The following is a 19,676-nucleotide window of genomic DNA, read 5'->3' as shown; positions in this document are numbered from 1 at the left end:
ATTAATGTGAGTAGGTTTCAAAACCCCTATGCTTTCTAGAAGCCAGAATATAATTTGTACTTTACTGATAAAAATTCAAATGAGTTTACTGAAAAAAATGTGCATTGTCAATTCAATATACATATGCTGATATTTATTCCCTAAAATCTTAATTAATGTTTGATTTCTTAAAGTTACAAAAGTGAAAATATTTCAAAGAATTGTTTTCAGTAAAGCGCCAATGACGCAGTAGGCTTTAGGCTTCTGCAGTGAGACGATACCCAAACTCTTGTTTGTAGTTATTTTTATTCGATTCAAACTTGATTTACATATTAAATTTAAGTTTCACTCGTTTTAAGATTTATTTATTCATTTACATTAATATATATTGTATGTTTGTTGGCATTTATTGTTTATTTAAGCTTCTACGACGACCCCTTCCATATGAAATGCCTCTGAAAAAAAAAATAATTAAACATTGGTGCCGCTTGGCCTTTACTATTAAATATATATTATTTAATATTAGATATATAATGATATTAATTGTTGAAAGATCCATCAGTTCAAGATTTTTTTTCACTGTAATTTTTGTTTAACAAACAATAATTGATTGTTAAATAAACAATCATTGCGAACAAACACACAATATATATTAATGTAAATGAATAATAAATTTTAAAACGAGTGAAACTTAAATTGAATATACAAATCAAGTTTGAATCGAATAAAAATAACTACAAACAAGAGTTTGGGTATCGTCTCACTGCAGAAGCCTAAAACCTACTGCGTCATTGGCGCTTTATTGAAAACCATTCATTCAAATATTTTCACTTTTCGTTTCCAAGTAATCTTTCAAGACCAATCTTTTCAAGATTGGTCAAGACAAATATAGTTTCACTACAAGCAAAATTTGGATACTGCCCCCTTCTTTAACTGTTAAAACCTAAAGCCTTCTGCGTCATTGGTGCTTCACTGAAAACGAATTATTTCACTGAACACTCCACCACAACCCTAAGGGCAAGGGTTTTAAGTTATATCCTGGGGGCATATAAGGTTTTCATAGAAGGCGTTGTCGTAGAAACTTCAAAACATGCTCATTCGATTGGAAATTAAAAGGCTAGTGCCTTTTTTAATAGTCGAAAATGATTGGAAGAAAACTAGCCCCCCCCTCCCCCCCGCCCATCATTTCCTCAAACACATCCTAGCAAAATTTTGAGATGATCATTTTGTTCAGCGCAGTTGATTTCCAGATAGAAAATATGTTTTGAGGAGGATACTCCCCCACAACCCTCATGGCAAGGGTTATGCCCTGGGGGCAGGTAAGGTTTTTATAGGAGGCGTTGTTGTAGAATCTTCAAAAAATGATCATTTAATTGGAAATTAAAGGGCTAGTGTCCTTTTTAATAATCGAAAGTTATTGGAGTTTAACTAGCCCCCTTCCCCCCTCCACGCCCATAAATAACCCAAACGCATCGAATAAAAAATTTGAGATAGCCATTTTGTTCAGCGGAGTTGATTTCCAGATAGAAAATATATTTTTAGGAGGACAATCCCCCACAACCCTCAGGGCAAGAGTTTTAAGTTATGCCCTGGGGGCATATAAGGTTTTTATAGAAAGCGTTGTCGTAGAAAGCTCAAAACAGGCACATTCAATTGGAAATTCAAACGGCTAGTGCCCTTTTTAATAGTCCAAAGTGTTTTAGGGCAACTAGCCCCCCCACGCCCATCATTCCCATAAACACATCCAATCAAAATTTTGAGATAGCCATTTTATTCAGCGTAGTTGATTTCCAGATAGAAAATATGTTTTTGAGGAGGACAATCCCCCACAGCCCCCAGGGCAAGGGTTTTAAGCTAGGCCCTGGCGGCATCTAAGGTTTTTATAGAAGGCGGTGTTGTAGAAAATTCAAAAAAGGCTCATTTGATTGGAAATTCCAAGAGCTAGTGCCCTTTGTAATAGTCGAAAGTGATTTGAGGCAACTAACCCCCTCTCCCGCCCACCTTTTCCCCAAACACATCCAATCAAAATTTTAAGACAGCCATTTTATTAAACGTAGTTTTAAGTTCTGTAAATTAGGTCTTTGAGGATTACAACTCCCCCAAAGCCCTCAGGGCAATAGATGTAATTTAAGGATTTTCCCAATCCTCCATATTGATTCTTATGGAAGGGATGCTCGTATAAACTTTAGAGAGGACTCATTTGATTGAAAATTGAAAGTTCTTGTTCACTTTTTAAGAGTCAAAAGAAATTGAAGGGCAACTAGCCTCTCTCCCTCCTCCACGCCCTAAATGCATCAGATAAAAATTTTGAAATGGACATTTTGTTAAAATAGTTCAAAGTTCTGATAACTAAAACACCGGTGTCGACACAGCCCACCAGGGCCCAGGGGTAGGCGTTGTAAGTTATGCCCTGGGGCATAACTTATGAAGGGAGTTTATAACTTATGGGAAGGGGTTTTGTATGGGAAGAACACATAGGAAATCTATTATAATTATCCAATTATAAGGTTAAAATACATACTCTGTGATAGATGCAAAATTGCTTTGGCACACATATTCCTATTAAGGTCAATTCCAAACAGTCGTGATCCCTTTGTGTCAGCAAGTGAAATAGTCTAAACCTCCTTATTGGAGCTATTTTTTCAATTTATTCCATTGATGTCAATCGCTGTACATAAGTTATGCAAACTGTATATTGTTCATATATAAGGTTTTTATGAAAGAGGTAATAGACTTTGAATAAAGCCTCATTCGATTTAAATTGAAAGTTCTAGATCCGTTTTTTAAAGTCAAGAATAATTGGACAGTAAGCACCCCCCTCCATGCCATAAAAACTTGAAACTTTTTGGAATCAAATACGAACAAAAATTAATTAAAAAAAACTTTCCGGAAAATAAGTTTTTCAAAGAAAAGTAAAGGCCATTTTAAACTTAAGATCAGGAGATACAAATACCAGTTAAAATTCAAACTCAAAACGACCAGAAAATACTATTAAAGAATAAATGAAACCCAAAACGAACAGAAATTAAATAAACAATCATAGCAAAAAACATACAATAAGTATTAATATAAATGAATAAGTAGATCTTAAAGCGAGTAATGCTTAGATTGAACATAAAAATCAAGCTTAAAACGAAAACGAATATTTACTATTAAAGTATAAATGAAACTTAAAACGAACAGACATTAAATAAACTATCAATGGGAACAAACATACAATATATATTAATGTAAATGAATAAATAAATCTTAAAACGAGTGAAACTTAAATTGAATATGCAAATCAAGTTTGAATCGAATAAAAATAACTACAGACAAGAGTCAGAGTCTCGTCCCACTGCAGAAGCCTAAAACCTGCGTCATTGGCGGTTTACTGAAAACGAATTATATTAAAATTGTTTTCTTTTGTACTTAATATTGAAAATAAATATTAAAATTACAGTAAAATTTTGAACTGATGAGCTTTTAGCAATTAATATCATTATGCATCAAATATTCAGTTTAATTTTGAACTGATGAACTGATGAGCTTTTAGCAATTAATATAATTATGCATCAAATATTCAGTTTAATTTTGAACTGATGAACTGATGAGCTTTTAGCAATTAATATAATTATGCATCAAATATTCAGTTTAATTTATTGGGTTCTTTTCAAGATCGGTCAAGACAAATATAGTTTCACTACAAACGAAATTTGGATACCGCCCCCTTCTTTAACTGTAAAAACCTAAAGCCTTATGCGCCATTGGTGCTTCACTGAAAACGAATTACTCGTATATTACAAATTTATTATGTTCCAGTTCTTACAGCATTGAAAATGAAAATAAATAATTACAGTGAAAAAAAACTTGAACTGATGGATCTTTCAACGATTAATATCATTATATATCTAATATTCAATATGATTTTGTTTATACTTTCTAAGACTGTTCAAGACTCGTATAGTTTTGCCATTTTTTTAACTCTGCCATTTTTTGTAACTAATCGTGTTAGTTTATTATGAAAACATTCTATGGCTTCTAGGTATTTCTATTTGAGCGAAAAACTGCACCTCAAACTTTGCGGAAGTTTCATTTTCTTGCATGAAACACCAAAATATAATAAAATGTCAAGTTTCAGAATGTTCCACCTCTCGCAAGCAAGTGCAATTGGTATTTTTGAATCTGCTGGGTCAATTAAGGGGGTGGAGGGTAGGCTAATTCTCGTAGCAGCCCCATTCCGTCGTGGTACGGTTCACATTTTCAGCACCTGGCGTCCGGACTATCATATAATCTACCAAGCATACAATTACCCAAAATCAGTATCAATAAATAAATTAAACTCAAAACGAACAAAAATTAAAATAAATATTAGAGTCAAACTCAAAACAAGCATAAATTAATGTGAGTAGGGTTCAAAACCCCTATGCTTTCTAAAAGCCAGAACATAGTTTGTAGTTTACTGAAAAAAATTCAAATCAGTTTACTGGAAAAATTGTGCATTGTCAATTTAATATACATATGCTGATATTTATTCCCTAAAATCTTAATTAATTTTTGATTTCTTAAAGTTACAAAAGTGAAAACATTTCAAAGAGTTGTTTTCAGTAAAGCGCCAATTACGCAGTAGGTTTTAGGCTTCCGCAGTGAGACGATACACAAACTCTTGTTTGTAGTTATTTTTATTCGATTCAAACTTGATTTGCATATTCAATTTAAGTTTCACTCGTTTTAAGATTTATTTATTCATTTACATTAATATATATTGTATGTTTGTTTACATTGATTGTATATTTAATTTCTGTTCGTTTTAATTTTCATTTATACTTTAATCGCAAATTATTTGTTTTCGTTTTAAGCTTGATTTTCATATTCAATCTAAGCATTACTCGCTTTAAGATCTATTTATTAATTTATATTATTACTTTTTGTATGTTTTTTGCTATGATTGTTTATTTAAATTCTGTTCGTTTTGGGTTTCATTTATTATTTAATATTAATTTCTGTTCATTTTTATTCTTAATTTTAACATGTTTATTTATATCCATATAATAGGTTTAAAATTTCAAATAATTTTATTTTAAAGAAATATTTTTCTGAAAGTTTTTTTTTTTTATTAATAGCTTAAAACGAACAGAAATTATTACACATATGAGGACGATTGCCGCTTTTTCAATACCTCATTCTTTACTTTAAAGTGTTTTTTTATTTTATAAGAAATTTTAGTAATTTAATTAAACAGTCCTTGTGTATCAGGAGTCATTCTAAAATAATTGGAGGGAGTGACTCAGCTCCAGTTTTGTTTTAATCACGAAAGTAACACTAAAATGACAGTTATTTCTTCTTTCAGCGTCCTACAAAGGGCATTTTTTCCGCTTCATTGTGTCAGGTATTCCACCCAACGGAGAGATTTATGCTATTGGTGGTGGAGATGGAACTACTTGTGTCTGGCAGTTTTATTTAGAGTTAGGTTTCCTCTGGAAAGCTGTTGAAGTGATGGAAAAACCTGATGACTAAAAGACTGAATCTGCTGTGATACATATTAAAGCTAAAGCTTATCTTTGTTTCTCTCTTTTTTACCTTTGTGCTTGTATTCATATCCATTGTGGATCCCTCCATTTTTATACATTAAACAATTTTTTTTTTCAATTGAAAGTAAGGAGCAATATTAAAGCTTAAAATGAACAAAGATTGTTATGTATAAGAGGGGGTTGCCTCCTTCTCAGGGCCTCACTCTTTACGTTAAAGTTAAACCTTTTGTTCCAATTAGAATGACTCCTGATACACAAGGACTGTTTAATTAAAATAATAAATTTCTTATAAAATCCAGAAACATTTTACCGTAAAGAATGAGGTATTAAAAAAGGAGCAATCGTCCTCATGTGTGTAATACTTTCTGTTCGTTTTAAGCGATTATGCTGCCTCATTTTCAGTTGACAATATTAATTTCTGGTATTTTTTAAATAATGCCGGGAAATCCTTCCCCAACAAATTGGAACAAAGGGTATAACTTTAACGTAAAGAGCGAGGCCCTGGGGAGGAGGCAACCCCCTCTTATACATAACAATCTTTCTTCGTTTTAAGTTTTAATGTTGCTCCTTACTTTCAATTGAAAAAAAATGTGTTTAATGTATACATGTATACAATAATGTTTAATGAATACAATATGATTACAAGCACAAAGGTAAAAAAGAGAGAAACAAAGATAAGCTTTAGCTTTAATATGTATCACAGCAGATTCAGTCTTTTAGTCATCAGGTTTTTCCATCCCTTCAACAGCTTTCCAGAGGAAACCTAACTCTAAATAAAACTGCCAGACACAAGTAGTTCCATCTCCACCACCAATAGCATAAATCTCTCCGTTGGGTGGAATACCTGACACAATTAGGCGGAAAAAAGTCCTTTGTACGACGCTTAAAGAAGAAATAACTGTCATTTTAGTGTTTCTTTCGTGATTAAAACAAAACTGGAGCTGAGTCACTCCCCCCTATTGAAGAAAATATCATAGATTAAATAAATTCCAAGAATAACGGACTGCAAAAATCGCCAGCAACATAAAAGAAAGGGAAAGCCAACTTGATTCTATTATCACTTGGTATATTAGATGACGTTCCTCGCAGATCACTGGCGGATTCAGGGGGCAAGGGAGGCCCCTAGCGTAGTTTAAAGTCGTGTAATTTACTTAATTAACTAGCAGTTTTAGGTGTCATAATCTGGGGGGGGGAGGGCAAGATATACCACAGGAGTGTAAAATATATAATAAAAGGAATTTAATGTCAAAATAAAAGTAGGAGGAGTTGCCCTCCCATACCAAGGCCTAGAGCCACCACTGCCAAGGATCTTCCAAATTTTAGCAAACAATTGTAATCCCCTTTTTGCTGGACCAAGATAAGAAAGATAAGCTTTTCAATGAAGTCTAAAGGCAGTTGGATGTTGTCACGTAAGATACCCCAAAGAAAAAGTTCCATTATACTGACTAGAAAAAATAATAATAATAATGAAAAAATATTATTATGGTTCTTTTGTGCCCACCTCAGAATTTGTTAAATCTCTTTAAGTGTAGATGTTTAAAAGAACGAAAACAAAGACAAATGGATTCAAATCTCCAAGCAATATACTATAGAAAAAAACGCAAATATAGTATTTTGTTTTGAGGGAGCCCAAAAGAAAACCTGAAATATACATCTATTCACTATTATTCACTATATTACTCACATATATTCACTATTCGCCCTCTCTCCCCCACAAAACGGGAAAAATATCATATTTCACTACATATAGTTTTCTGTCTGTACACGCCAGTTTACTACACACATATTTCTATAAAACCTCATATGCCCCCTGGGCATAACTTTCAACCCTTCCCCTCAGGGCCGTGGGGGGTTGTAATCCTTAAAAACATAATTTCCAGAACTGTCAACTACGTTGAAAAAAATGGCTATGTTAAAATAATGGTTGTATGCGCTTGGGAAAATGGTGGGCGTTAGAGGCGGGTTAGTCGCCCTCCAATGATTTACGAATAATAAAAAGGCCACTAGCCATTTCAATTTCCAATGGAATGAGCCCTTTTTGAAATTTCTACGACAACGCTTTTTATAAAAACCTTAATTGACCCAGGGCATAACTTACAACCCTTGCCCTGAGGGCTGTTTGAGGGGAGGGGGTTCATCCTCAAGGACCTAATTTCCAAAACTTTCAAATACGCTGAACAAAATGGCTATCTAAAAATTTTGACTGTGTGTGTTTGAGGAAAAAGTGGGCGTGAGAAGGGGGTTAGTTGCCCTCCAGTCACTTTTGACTATTAAAAAGGCACTAACCTTTTGAATTTCCAATTGAATGCGTTCTTTTTCATGTTTCTACGACACAGCTTTCAATAAAAACCTTTAATGCCCCGAGCGTATAACTTATAACCCTTACCCTGAGGGCTCTGAGGGGGGTTATCATCCTCAAATACCAAATTTACAGAATTTTCAACTACGTTGAACAAAATGGCTATCTCAAAATTTTTATTGGATGTTTTTGGATAAATGGTGGGCTTGGAAGGGGTGTTAGTTGCCTTCCAAACCCTTTTGACTATCAAAAAGGGCAACAGCCACTCCGATTTCCAATCGAATGAGCCCTTTTTGACCTTTCTACAACAAGTCCTTCGATATGAAGTGCCCTGGTCTAAGACCAAAAAAATAAATCATATATTGTGCCAACATTGTTCGTTAGCTAGGTAGCACGATTGCATTGCCTATGATAACGGTAAAACTAGTGGCAGCAGTACTATAAAAGTATTGCCGTTGGGTCAATTGAACAAGATTTTCCTAAAGTCCTGGAAGTTTCAACTTAATACAATTAGCCATTGCTATATTTTATGTGATATGTCCTTCTTATAAAACTGTATTTCCATATACCTCTTAAAATATTCATCTTAATGCTATTGGCCTTATAAATAGTTGCAATAGAAGTGGTAGTTGAAGTAGAAGTGGTAGCAGCTATAACCATGATTGTAACTGCAACTACAAGCTCAAAAGTTGTATTTAATAACATAATAAATCTGTAAAGAGTCACCTTTACTTTCAAAAAAGAGTTTTCAGTATTTGGAGCTCATGTGAGGACTCACTCACTACAAATTTCTTTTGCTATTATTTTTGCAAAACTCTAAAATTATTTCATTAACTTAAACGGAATTTATAGTTACGGCTCATTTGATAATTTTTTCTGAATAATAAAATCATGTGTCCTACATAATCATGTAAGGCGAAAAGTTCTGACAGGATTTCTAGAGCACACTTTCCAGAATTATTTTTTTTTAGTAAATATTTTTAATTATTTTTAATTTTTTAGCATTTTTCCCATTTTTTTTTTTTTGACTTGTAGAAGCTAATGACCGCTCAGATATATGAATCCGTTTTTAAATATAAACGGAAAGGTCCATTTGTATCTGTAAGTATCTTTAACTTTTTATTACTTTTGACATAGTAGTTTTGACTATAAATATTTTTTTTTTAAAGCATCCTTATGTTAGTCTCGGGTTTGTAGTGCTAAAACTATTTTTTCCTCTTCAATCTATCTGTTTTTCAGGGTTTATGGTTTACACATTAGTTACTTAAAAACTAAGTACCAATGGGATATTATGAAGCCAGGACAAATTATAAAGAAACAAATAGACAAAGAGTACAGAAAGAATAAAAAGAAAGATGAGAAACTGAACAAAGTAGTAGCAGATGTATTTTTGACCTCCGCACAGAAAACGATTGTAGAGTGTGATCATCCCTTTTTACAGATCATAGGTCTACAAGGAACTGGAAAAACTGTTTGCTTAATACTGAAGATGATCAATGTGTTTTTGGAACTTTGGCAGTTATATAGCTTACAAAAGAACAGAACAAATGAGTTAATCATAGTATTTCATAGGAATAAGAAAAAAGTAGAGTGGATTAGAGAAATATTTTTGCAAACTGTCAAGACACAAATTGGACGACAGAGTAATAACAAAAAAGAAAAAACTAGTTTGGAAGAATTTCCGAAACTAATAAAATTCATTGGTGGCAGTGACGTTGTTAATATTGAAACACAGAATCTGTTTCACATTGAAGAATATGCCGTTGGGACAAGCTTTAAAGTGTTTTGTGATGATCTAAATTGGGACTTTGGAACATTTGATAGCAAAAGTAGAGTATCTGAAATTTATAACATAATTGTCAAGTCTACTTTCTGCTGGTTGACATCGTATTCAGAAATGCCAACTCTTTATGGAGTTTCTCGCATTAGAAAGAAGATAGATGATTCTTATCACTCCGCACGTCTCGCAGATGTTCTAAGATACACAAGTAGCATATACAGCCTAATAAAGCAGCTTGAGAAGACAGATCTTATAAGGAATGGGTGGATTTCTGGAATTGATTCTAACCCAGGAACTCGAGTTGTTAGAGGAAAACCTCAGTTCATTTGTGTAGAAGATTATAATGCAATGAAAGATAAGGCAGAGGAATCGCTTCACAAATTGAATGAAGAATGACTTAGGAGAGATAAAAGAGCTGTTATTAAAACTGGGGTGTAAAAGGACATGATTAAGGATATTTTGAAAGTATATGTTTCTACAATAATAATTTATCCATCCATAATTTAGTAAGAAAAAATAATGACTAGTTTATTGATTTGATCTTGGAAGTTCTATAATAAAGGATGTGAAGAATCTCTTCTCATCTATGATGAGTAAGAAGGAATAGTTGTAGGGCAATAGTTCAGTCATTATTGGTTCTCCTACGACATACAATAAGCTATCAGCTACAATAACTCTCTTCCCTTTTCAGATTTTGTCACAAGTGCGTGAAAGATTATTTTTTGTCAAAAAGGTAAGGGTCTTCAGCTACTTGTTTTGGTGAGACATTTTTGATTAATTCTGTCAGTTTAGTGCCAGTTGATTTATCTTAACTCCAATATTTGGTCGCGTACCCTTTTCCTTGTTCCCTTCATTAGACAATGTAGATTTTTCATTTTGTCTTTTTTTTATACGATATTTAGTAGCAAAGACCTTCTACCCCATTTTCTAGTAAGGGTGGGTAGCCAGGGTTAAAGTTTAATATATGAAGAAATAAAGGAAAAGTTTTTGTTTCAGAAATATTTTGAAGTCGTGCAGGACGATGAAAGAAAGTACCAAGGATTCTTACAGCTTTATTTTTCAATGTCCGGAGGAGCTTAGAATTATTAGGCAATGTATTTAGGTAAATATGGGACAATCTCTTTGGTATGATTCTATAAAAGAATGATAAAGAATTTTAAAAATTGAAAAAGGAAAAACATACTTTAATCGATGTAAACATCCTAAATTTCGGGCTAATTATATATGGAGATGGTCAGAATGACTACGGAAACATAAAAGCTCATCAAGAATAATCCCCAAATATCTATATGTCTTAACCCGTCTAATTCTACACCCAGTAACAACTAACTCATCAATCCCAACTTTAGTAACTCCTTGCTTAGATCTCCCAAAAAACATAAATTTTGTTTTAGAAAAATTAAGAACTAGACGATTACAAGAAAACCACTGGATAACTGAATTCATTTCAGACGCCATATTCTCGATCAATAGCGAAGGGGTTTTAGCTTCAACATATACCATTGTATCATCTGCAAACATAACTGCTAGGCTATCCTTATAGGATAGACAATTAAGGAGATCATTTATATATATCAACATAGTAACGGTCTGAGTATAGACCCCTGGGGCACTCCAATAGTATCCAGGGAGTTTGTTTAAGACAGATGGCCTTGTAGGTCTACTTAGAATGCGATATTTTGTAGATATGATTTAATTAAATCCAATGCCTTTGCACGAACTCCAGATTTATTCAATTTTTCAAACAAAATGGAATGATTTAGAGTATCAAATGTTTTTTTTTATATAGTATAAAATGTATGATCCATAATTACCAATATTCAGTGAATCATTAGTTTTAAGCAAAAGGGCTGCAATTAGTTGTTCAGTAGAGTGACCTGATCTAAACCTAAACTGGCTTTTGATTAAAAGATTTTTTTATCCAAATAATACACAATTCTTTTGGGAAATAACTTTTCCAAAATCTTTTACAAAGGAGAAAGTGTTGCAATAGGTTTGTAATTATCAACATTAGTTTCATAACCTTTTTTTATACCGTGGGATAACTCGGGTAATTTTCCTTTTAGTAAAGAACACCCCAGAAGATAAACACAAATTAAAAATATAAACAAGAGGTATATGAATTACAGATGCAAAGTGTTTCAAAAGATTAGTTGAAAGTCCATCCAAGCTTAATGAATTGTCAATTTAAGTATCCTAGATGAATATGTTAAAGAAATAAATGAACTTTTAATCGTTCAGTAAATGAAAGAAAAGGTTTGAAAATTTATGATTAGAAGACTAAATCGCTAAGACAAGGAATACGTGAAGGTGAAGAGGTGATGTTGGGTAATAGGAAGATGATTCAAGTGGCCAGCTACACATACCTTAGTAGCATTGTTAGTAAAGATGGCGTTGCAGCGAAGATATTAAAAGCGCAATAGCCAAGGCCCAAGGGGTTAAAACAAAATGCATGTCAGAAAAGGTTAATAAACACTAGCAAAGAACTCCTCTGAGCCCCTCACTGTTTACGTGTAAGTTATACTCGTTTCCTTATAGCTCAAGGATGCATTTTGAAAAAAAACTGAAAAACCAAGAACTGGGAGAACCGAGAGCTAAAGTAACTAGTGCAGATTGCAAATTTCTTCTTAAAATAATACAAGACAAAATTAATTATCCGAAAAATATGGGCATTTGAGATTTCTTTTATTGTAATTTGCAAGTAAATATATTTTAACCATCATTAAAATTTTGTATTAATTTTTGTCTTAAAAAAAAAAGAAGAACAAAAGACATTTCTCCGTGAACAGCTTAGACAACGATTAATTCAGGGTGGGGGGTATAGTACTAGGCATATATATATAAATATATATTATATATATATTGTAAAAATTGATAACGTTCTATATAACTGTTTATTCTAGGATTGATGAAGCCTTTTGTCAGAACTTTGGATTTAGAATTTTGAATTCTTTAGGATCGGATGGTGCTGACCTAAATATTGAAAATGCTCATTCTATATGCACTTTTCTGGAGCATCTTGCAGTTGGTTATGTGAATTTTTCACTAAGAGGAATGGAATCTTATCATGCTATCGTTTGTGTCACCAAAATTGACGTCATAAAGTTAAACATTATAAAGAAGCAGAATGACAATAAAAAACATTTGGAAATCATAGAACTTATGACCTTTTGGAAGCAATAAGTAGGGCAATATTAGTCGTTACCATTGTCTATTCAAAGGGAAATTTATTACTCAGTCAAATCGACGAACTGTTCAAAAGTGTTTCTCCACAAATTTGCGGGAATAATGCTTACCATAATGCATACGATGTGAAACATATTATCATGTCAATGTCAGAAGAGTATCGGTGTCAGTAAAATTTGGACTATTGTGTGAGTACACTTAGCACGTTCCCAAAATTATTTGAAGAACGGTCAAAATGTAATCAAAGTGATAAAAATTGAATCGAAAAATGGGACTGGCGCCTACGGAAATAAATAATAAAATCATTCATAATTTCTAATTTTGATTTATATACAAAAGTTTTGGAATATATTCAAAAAGATGATTACGAACAATCGATGTCGCACATATCAGGAATTCGGGGAAGAAAATTTTTTGGATTCTGTCCGACAATTCAATGGAAATGCCAGGATGCCAAATAGGACAGGCGATGAGATGAGGATAGGACACGTTGTGCGGATGAAGGATGACAGATTGCCGAAAATTGTTCTTTTCGGCCAACCGCCTAGGTCCAAACGGAAAGCAGTAGCAGGAACAGAAGTTAGACGGCCAGTTGAAAACGAGAAAGGAACTATTACTTTTGTAAACACCATTTGGAAAAGTACGGCAAGTCGGTAAAAAAGAGAAGGGGCTCCATATAGGAGGCGTTTGTTACGAACGTGGTCTTCACCTCTTGAGAAAGATTTATTAATTTTACGAATTTTATTATAAACATCCGAAACTGCTACAGTAAACATTGATTTAACTCACCCTTATCGAAAGTATTTTTTCGAGTGTGACTCAAGAGGGATTTTCTATTAGTGGGTCATGTTCTGAAAACTCTCCGGATAAATTTTGTTCCCATAGTTCGGGAGGGATATTAAATGACTGGCTGGGCTTTTGTTTTTGTTTATGTGTTAAATTTTTCTACAAAATTTCTGGGTTATTAATAATCTTTTCAAAAAAATTGGAATGAATACTAGCTCTATGTTTTTCTAGCTCTTTTGTTAAACAGTGTTTTGTGGATATACGGGTCTGATTTACGATACTTGTTCTGGGAAGGCCACAGTCTTTTCAGATACTTAGCCAGAATTTGGCCCTCATTCAAGCCTCAACAAGTAAAGAATTCTGGGACCAGCCCTTCACTTGGGATTAAACTCGTTCTTTAGTGCGAGGTATAAACTGCTTTTCTGCTTGTAGTAAAGCGTGCAAAATAAGTGACGCATATATATTTAATTTTATACGAGTTTCATTAATTGAAGACGGAACCAAATTCTGGAGAAGCTCAAATGGTATTTTTATATTTGCAAGTAAATTATCAACACAATGCTGGTACTGTGGTATATCAATATTATTTCTTATTCAATATTCAATTGAATAAGGTATATTCAATATAAAGTCTTGTTGAATGGGCAGTTAGATTGGTTGAACCTGTGTTTTTACTATTCATACAGCAAATCGGGTTCTCACACGGGCTTTCTTTCTTCATATTGTGTTAATCTTGGGCGCAATGGTCACATTTCTTTGTATTTTTGGACTGTGTTGAAATTTGGCCGATTTCATGACAATTGAAATAACGTTTCGGGAGATAAATACTAATAATTTTTACCTCCTTTTTTCAGGGAAATTACTAATAACCCTTACTAAAAATTTTTCAGTTTTCTTTAGCGTACTGTTTGAGATATTTCTAAAATGTATATAATTTTGATATGGGAAAATTGTTCCCAATCATTGGAAATAGATTGATTGTCACTGGCGATACTCTTCTCTACCTCTTGTAATTATTCAGTTCTTTACACGACAGGGACTTAACCGGACCTCAGAAAAAATGATCTAAAAAGAATCGGGAGTAGTTCTTTCAGGTATTGTAAGTTTCTGCCTTTAATTCCTCCTTGGAAACGTAACAGAATTCTAATTAATAAATATAATTTACCTGATACTATATTTAAGTTGGAAAAGTTACACATGAAGCTCGCAGATGTATTATCATCATATTTTGTTTTATTTCATTAGTATTAACCAAACTTGACTTCTCGCATGGGTACCAGCTAATTGAGAATCAAGACCAAGAATTTTAAGTTCTTGGTCAACCTGCTTGAGACTCTAGGCTACGCAGGCATGCCGTTCAAAAGACTAAGAAGCAAGTATTTGTCCAATAGGAGAGTTATATTTACTCCCGCCATTTCCCCGTGCAGCCATTTAAAATTTTGGCTCTCAATTACTTGGACTATCTGTCTTATCTTTTTTCTTTCTACAATTAGCCATGTCTTGATGCACACTGTTGCAAAATACTTGATTTCCAAGTCAGATCTTGATTGACTTTCGCCTTATGATCGTCTTGTTAATTTTTTTCTATAGTCAATATTTTTGTTTGGGGTATGTTTTGTATTTTATTTTTTTATTTCGTTTCTTGTGTGTATTTAATATTAAGTTTTTCTATAGTCAATATTTTTCGTGTTTTGTATTTTTATGTGTATTTAATTTCTTTTCTGCATTTAATGTTAATTTTGTTCTATAGTTAATATTTTTTGCTCTATTTATGTTATGTATATATATATATATATATATATATATATATATATATATATATATATATATATATATATATATATATATATATATATATATATATATATATATATATATATATATATATATATATATATATATATATATATATATATATATATATATATATATATATATATATATATAATCAAGGAGGCACACTTGTGCCTCTATAAAGAGGCGACCCACCACAATGTTAAGCGATTTCAGGTCCTAGAGGTCGCAGAGAGACGGCGGTAATTGCATTTTGTAGCCCAAGCTCAAACTAAGAAACTTGCAAAAATTCATACTCCTCCGACTTTATCTTCATTGTGTAAACTGGGCAGGAATTTTGGACCCTCCCACCACATCCCCCCATTAACGTTGTCAGATTGGGCTGAAATTTATAGGTTAAGCTTTCCTAGGGCCCGGGAGCTTATCCACGAAATTTCAGCTCAATCCGATCACTCCTTCCCTGTTTTCAAAAAACCAAATATAGCCACTTAAAATTCATCTCTTTTTTTTTTTCTTAGCCACGCCTACAGGCCACCGTTGGCAACGGATCCGGTTGAATGAGGACTCATTCGAAGCAGAATTCGACCTGTTAGGGCCTTTTGATATTTTCAGACCGAAAAAATTATCCCCCGAATTTACATTTACGAAAAACCTCGTTTTCCTATATTAGCCCATGTTAATTTTTCCCTCCACAACCCCCCCTTTAACGTTGTCTGATCGGGCTGAAATTTAGAGGATAAGCTTTCCTGGGGCCTGGGAGCTTATCCTCGAAATTTCAGCTCAATCTGATCACTCCTTCCCTGTTTTCCAAAAACCACATATCAAGATTTTTGGGAATTTGCTTGCGTCGAAAATACCTTCTATTTGCTAAACAACAATTACTATTGTGTTTGTATAGTCCAGCGGCTGAGACTTCAGAGTTTCAAGCGGAAAACTCGGGTTCGATTCACCATCTGAGCAACTTTTTTATATACTTTGAAAAGAAACTCAGTTTCTTTTTTAAATTATTTGAAAAAAATTACGTTTTCTAAGGAGCTAAAGAGGCTGAGTTACAAGGTCGACCCTTATAACGTACAGGGATTAGGAGGCACAGTTGTGGGGCTGTTAACGAGGCTGAGTCACAAGTTCGAACCTTACAACGGACAGGGATTCGGAGGCACCCTGTACGACGTGATTTGAGGAGTCATGAATTAAAAGCCTTAACACAAGAATGTTCAAGAGCGGGGGGTTTGGGGGCGGAAGCCCCCAACTTTAACTCCTGACACGATCAGCTAACAGTTAGTCAAGCAATAATAAGTAATAAACTGTACAAAAACGTGCAGAAATTATTTGAAAAAAACTACGTTTTCTAAAGAGTTAAAGAGGCTGAGTTACAAGGTCGAACCTTAAAACGTACAGGGATTAGGAGGCACAGTTGGGGGCTGCCGCCCCCAAACCCCCGCTTTCGCAGCCTTTAAATATAAAAAAAAATTTCTTTAAACTGAAAGTAAGGAGCGACATTAAAACTTAAAACGAACAGAAATTATTCCGTATATGAAAGAGGCTGTGCCCTCCTCAACGCCTCGCTCTTTACGCTAAAGTTTTTATTGTTTAAAAAAGAGTTGTGAGAAAGTCAAACTTTAGCGTAAAGAGCGAGGCGTTGAGGAGGGCACAGCCTCTTTCATATACGGAATAATTTCTGTTCGTTTTAAGTTTTAATGTCGCTCCTTACTTTCAGTTTAAAGAAATTTTTTTTTATATTTAAAGGCTGCGAAAGCGGGGGTTTGGGGGCGGCAGCCCCCCAACTGTGCCTCCTAATCCCTGTACGTTTTAAGGTTCGACCTTGTAACTCAGCCTCTTTAACTCTTTAGAAAACGTAGTTTTTTTCAAATAATATATATATATAAACATGGTCGTACGATGGGTGGGGGCAGGGGGGACTGCTACCCCCCTAAAAATTCAATTTAAACTAGATATGGCTGAAAAAGCAGATGGTTGAAAAAGCAGTTGAAAAAAGGTAGATGGCTAAGAAAGCAGTTGATAAAAGGTAGTTGGTTGAAAAAGCTGGAAATAAACAGCCGAAATGACAATAAAAGTCAATCAAGAAGCAATTACCAATGATATCTTGGAAAGATTTAGCTCTAATCTAAGAAAATTAATGCTGAAGCTTATCGATGATTTTTGGGGATTACTTATTAATAGAGATTTCATAGATATGATAAAACTTGCTGGCAATGTAAGGTTTTTTGAACTAAAGATATGACTTCAACTTCCTTCCCCCACCCTTCATCACAGAATTTCCCCCCCCCCCCTAGACAAGAAGCTACGTACTCCATATATATATATATATATATATATATATATATATATATATATATATATATATATATATATATATATATATATATATATATATATATATATATATATATATATATATATATATATAAAATGTTTATGTATTATTTATTGATAGGCTATACTATATATTTTATGAAATAAATTATAAAGACAATCAAAAACTTTAAAATAACTATAAATTTTAATAACTAAACTTTAAACCCATTAATTATTTCTTTCTTTCTTCTAAGTTTTCTGCAAAATATCTAGATTATGGCTAAAGAGACAGTTGTCAATATCGTCATTGTCAGCCACTTCAAGACGGTGCCAGTTTGAATCTGCATAAAGATTAACCTACAAGCATAATATAAGACATGTAAAACAAATTAATCCTAAGTAGTATGTAGAAATCAATTTAAGCCTATTATCTTTCATTAAAGAAAAAATTTCGTTGGTACTTCTTTCCTGATGGATAATTCTTCATTAATCAAGATTATGATTTGCTATTAGGCTCATCAAGAAAATGATAAGGTTGACTAATGATAATAAAAACGTGAAGGAGTTACAACTGTTTTACAAAAAACGGGCAATGTCAACTTTTCTCACTTTCGTCAGGCAAGGTTAAGAGTTGTTCGTTTCCATTAGCCGTTTTACTTCAAAGCTTAAGAAATACGGAGTCACTCTGTAAAGTATTGGTCTATAGATGATAAGTAGGGTTAAGTTGTTTTCCTTAGCCGGTTTATTTTTAAATTCATCAAAATTATGGGATTACTCTATATGAAATCACATAGAATTACTGTATAGCTGAAGGTACGACTAAGAGCTGTTCGCTTCCCTTTGACGGTTTATTTTTAAATTTATAATAAAAATAGAATCATTTTATGTATGGTTAAGGTTTGGTTGTTTCCTCTACTCGGTTTAGTTTTAAATTCATTGGAAAAAAATTACTCTATAACTAGCACTATTCCGCAGCTGAAAGTTTGGTTTAGAGTTGGTCAATTCCCTTAGCCCGTTTACTTTTAATTTCAAAAGAAAAAAAGGAATTACTCTATAACTAGAATCACTCTGAAGCTAAAAAGTATGGTTAAGAAATGGTTGTTTCCCTTAGCCAGTTTGTTTTTAATATTAAAAGAATTAGGAAATCGCTTTATAGCTGAATAAAGGGCTAACAATTTTAGCCATTTCCCTTATTTGATTTGTTTTTAGATTCATAAGAATCATGGAATCACTTTACATAGAAATAAATTTGTGGTTAAAAGTTCGTCGTTTTCCTCAAATGCTTTATTTGTAAATACATAAGAATTATTAAATTTTATGCAAAAAGGAGGGATTTACAATGATTATGAATACAAACGCAAAAAAAGAGGCAAGGGCAAGCAGCGGCTTTCAGAAGATGTATTACAGAAGATTCAGCATTTAGGTATCAGTTTTTTCCATCACTTCAACAGTTTTACTCAGCCCATAACTCATACCTAAATGAGACTGCGAGAGACGAAGTACCATCTTCACTACTAATACGATAAATTTCTCCGTCGGGTGAATGCCTGTCAAAATGAACCGGACCAAAATGCCCTTTGTAAGAATCTTAAAGAAGACAGAACAAATCACAAAAGTCAACTTTCGTGATTAAAACAAAACTGGAGCAGACTCCCCCCCCCCCTCTGTAGACAAAAATCTCAGATTTAAAAAAAATCCAAGAATCACTTACTGTAAAAATTGCAAGAAAAACTAAAAAAAAAAAAAAATAAAACCAAATTGATTCTAATTTTCTTGGTATATTAGATGACGGTCCTCACAGATTGCCCTCATTTAAGCATAGAGATACCATTTCTTGATGATCTGTGCAAAACTACATGAAGCCATCAAAGCGGCTCAGGATCACTATTGGTTTTAGGCATCATAATCGTAGATATGATTACGATACAAACTCGAAGATATACCCCAGGAGTGTAAAAAATAATTAATAAAAGGACCTTAATATCAAACCAGGGGTGGAGAGGATGCCTTCCATACCCAGGCCTAG

At 33.2% G+C, this 19,676-nt stretch overlaps 1 protein-coding gene across 1 annotated transcript in view; it reads left to right on the top strand.

Annotated features, from left to right (window-relative positions):
• LOC148938990 (uncharacterized) overlaps positions 1-9,964 on the top strand; it is a 62,779-nt gene extending 52,815 nt beyond the window's left edge. Inside the window, exon 3 of the mRNA XM_089107424.1 lies at positions 9,028-9,964. Coding sequence (XP_088963550.1) covers positions 9,080-9,964 — 885 coding nt within the window. The 5' untranslated portion in view covers positions 9,028-9,079. The remainder of the gene's footprint in view (positions 1-9,027) is intronic.
• The last annotated feature ends 9,712 nt before the right edge of the window (positions 9,965-19,676 follow it).

This window comes from Artemia sp. Qi Xiang Cuo, unplaced genomic scaffold (assembly GCF_049724085.1).
Source record: "Artemia sp. Qi Xiang Cuo unplaced genomic scaffold, ASM4972408v1 HiC_scaffold_23, whole genome shotgun sequence".
NCBI lineage: Eukaryota > Metazoa > Arthropoda > Branchiopoda > Anostraca > Artemiidae > Artemia > Artemia sp. Qi Xiang Cuo.
This window is presented reverse-complemented; position numbering and strand designations above follow the sequence as displayed.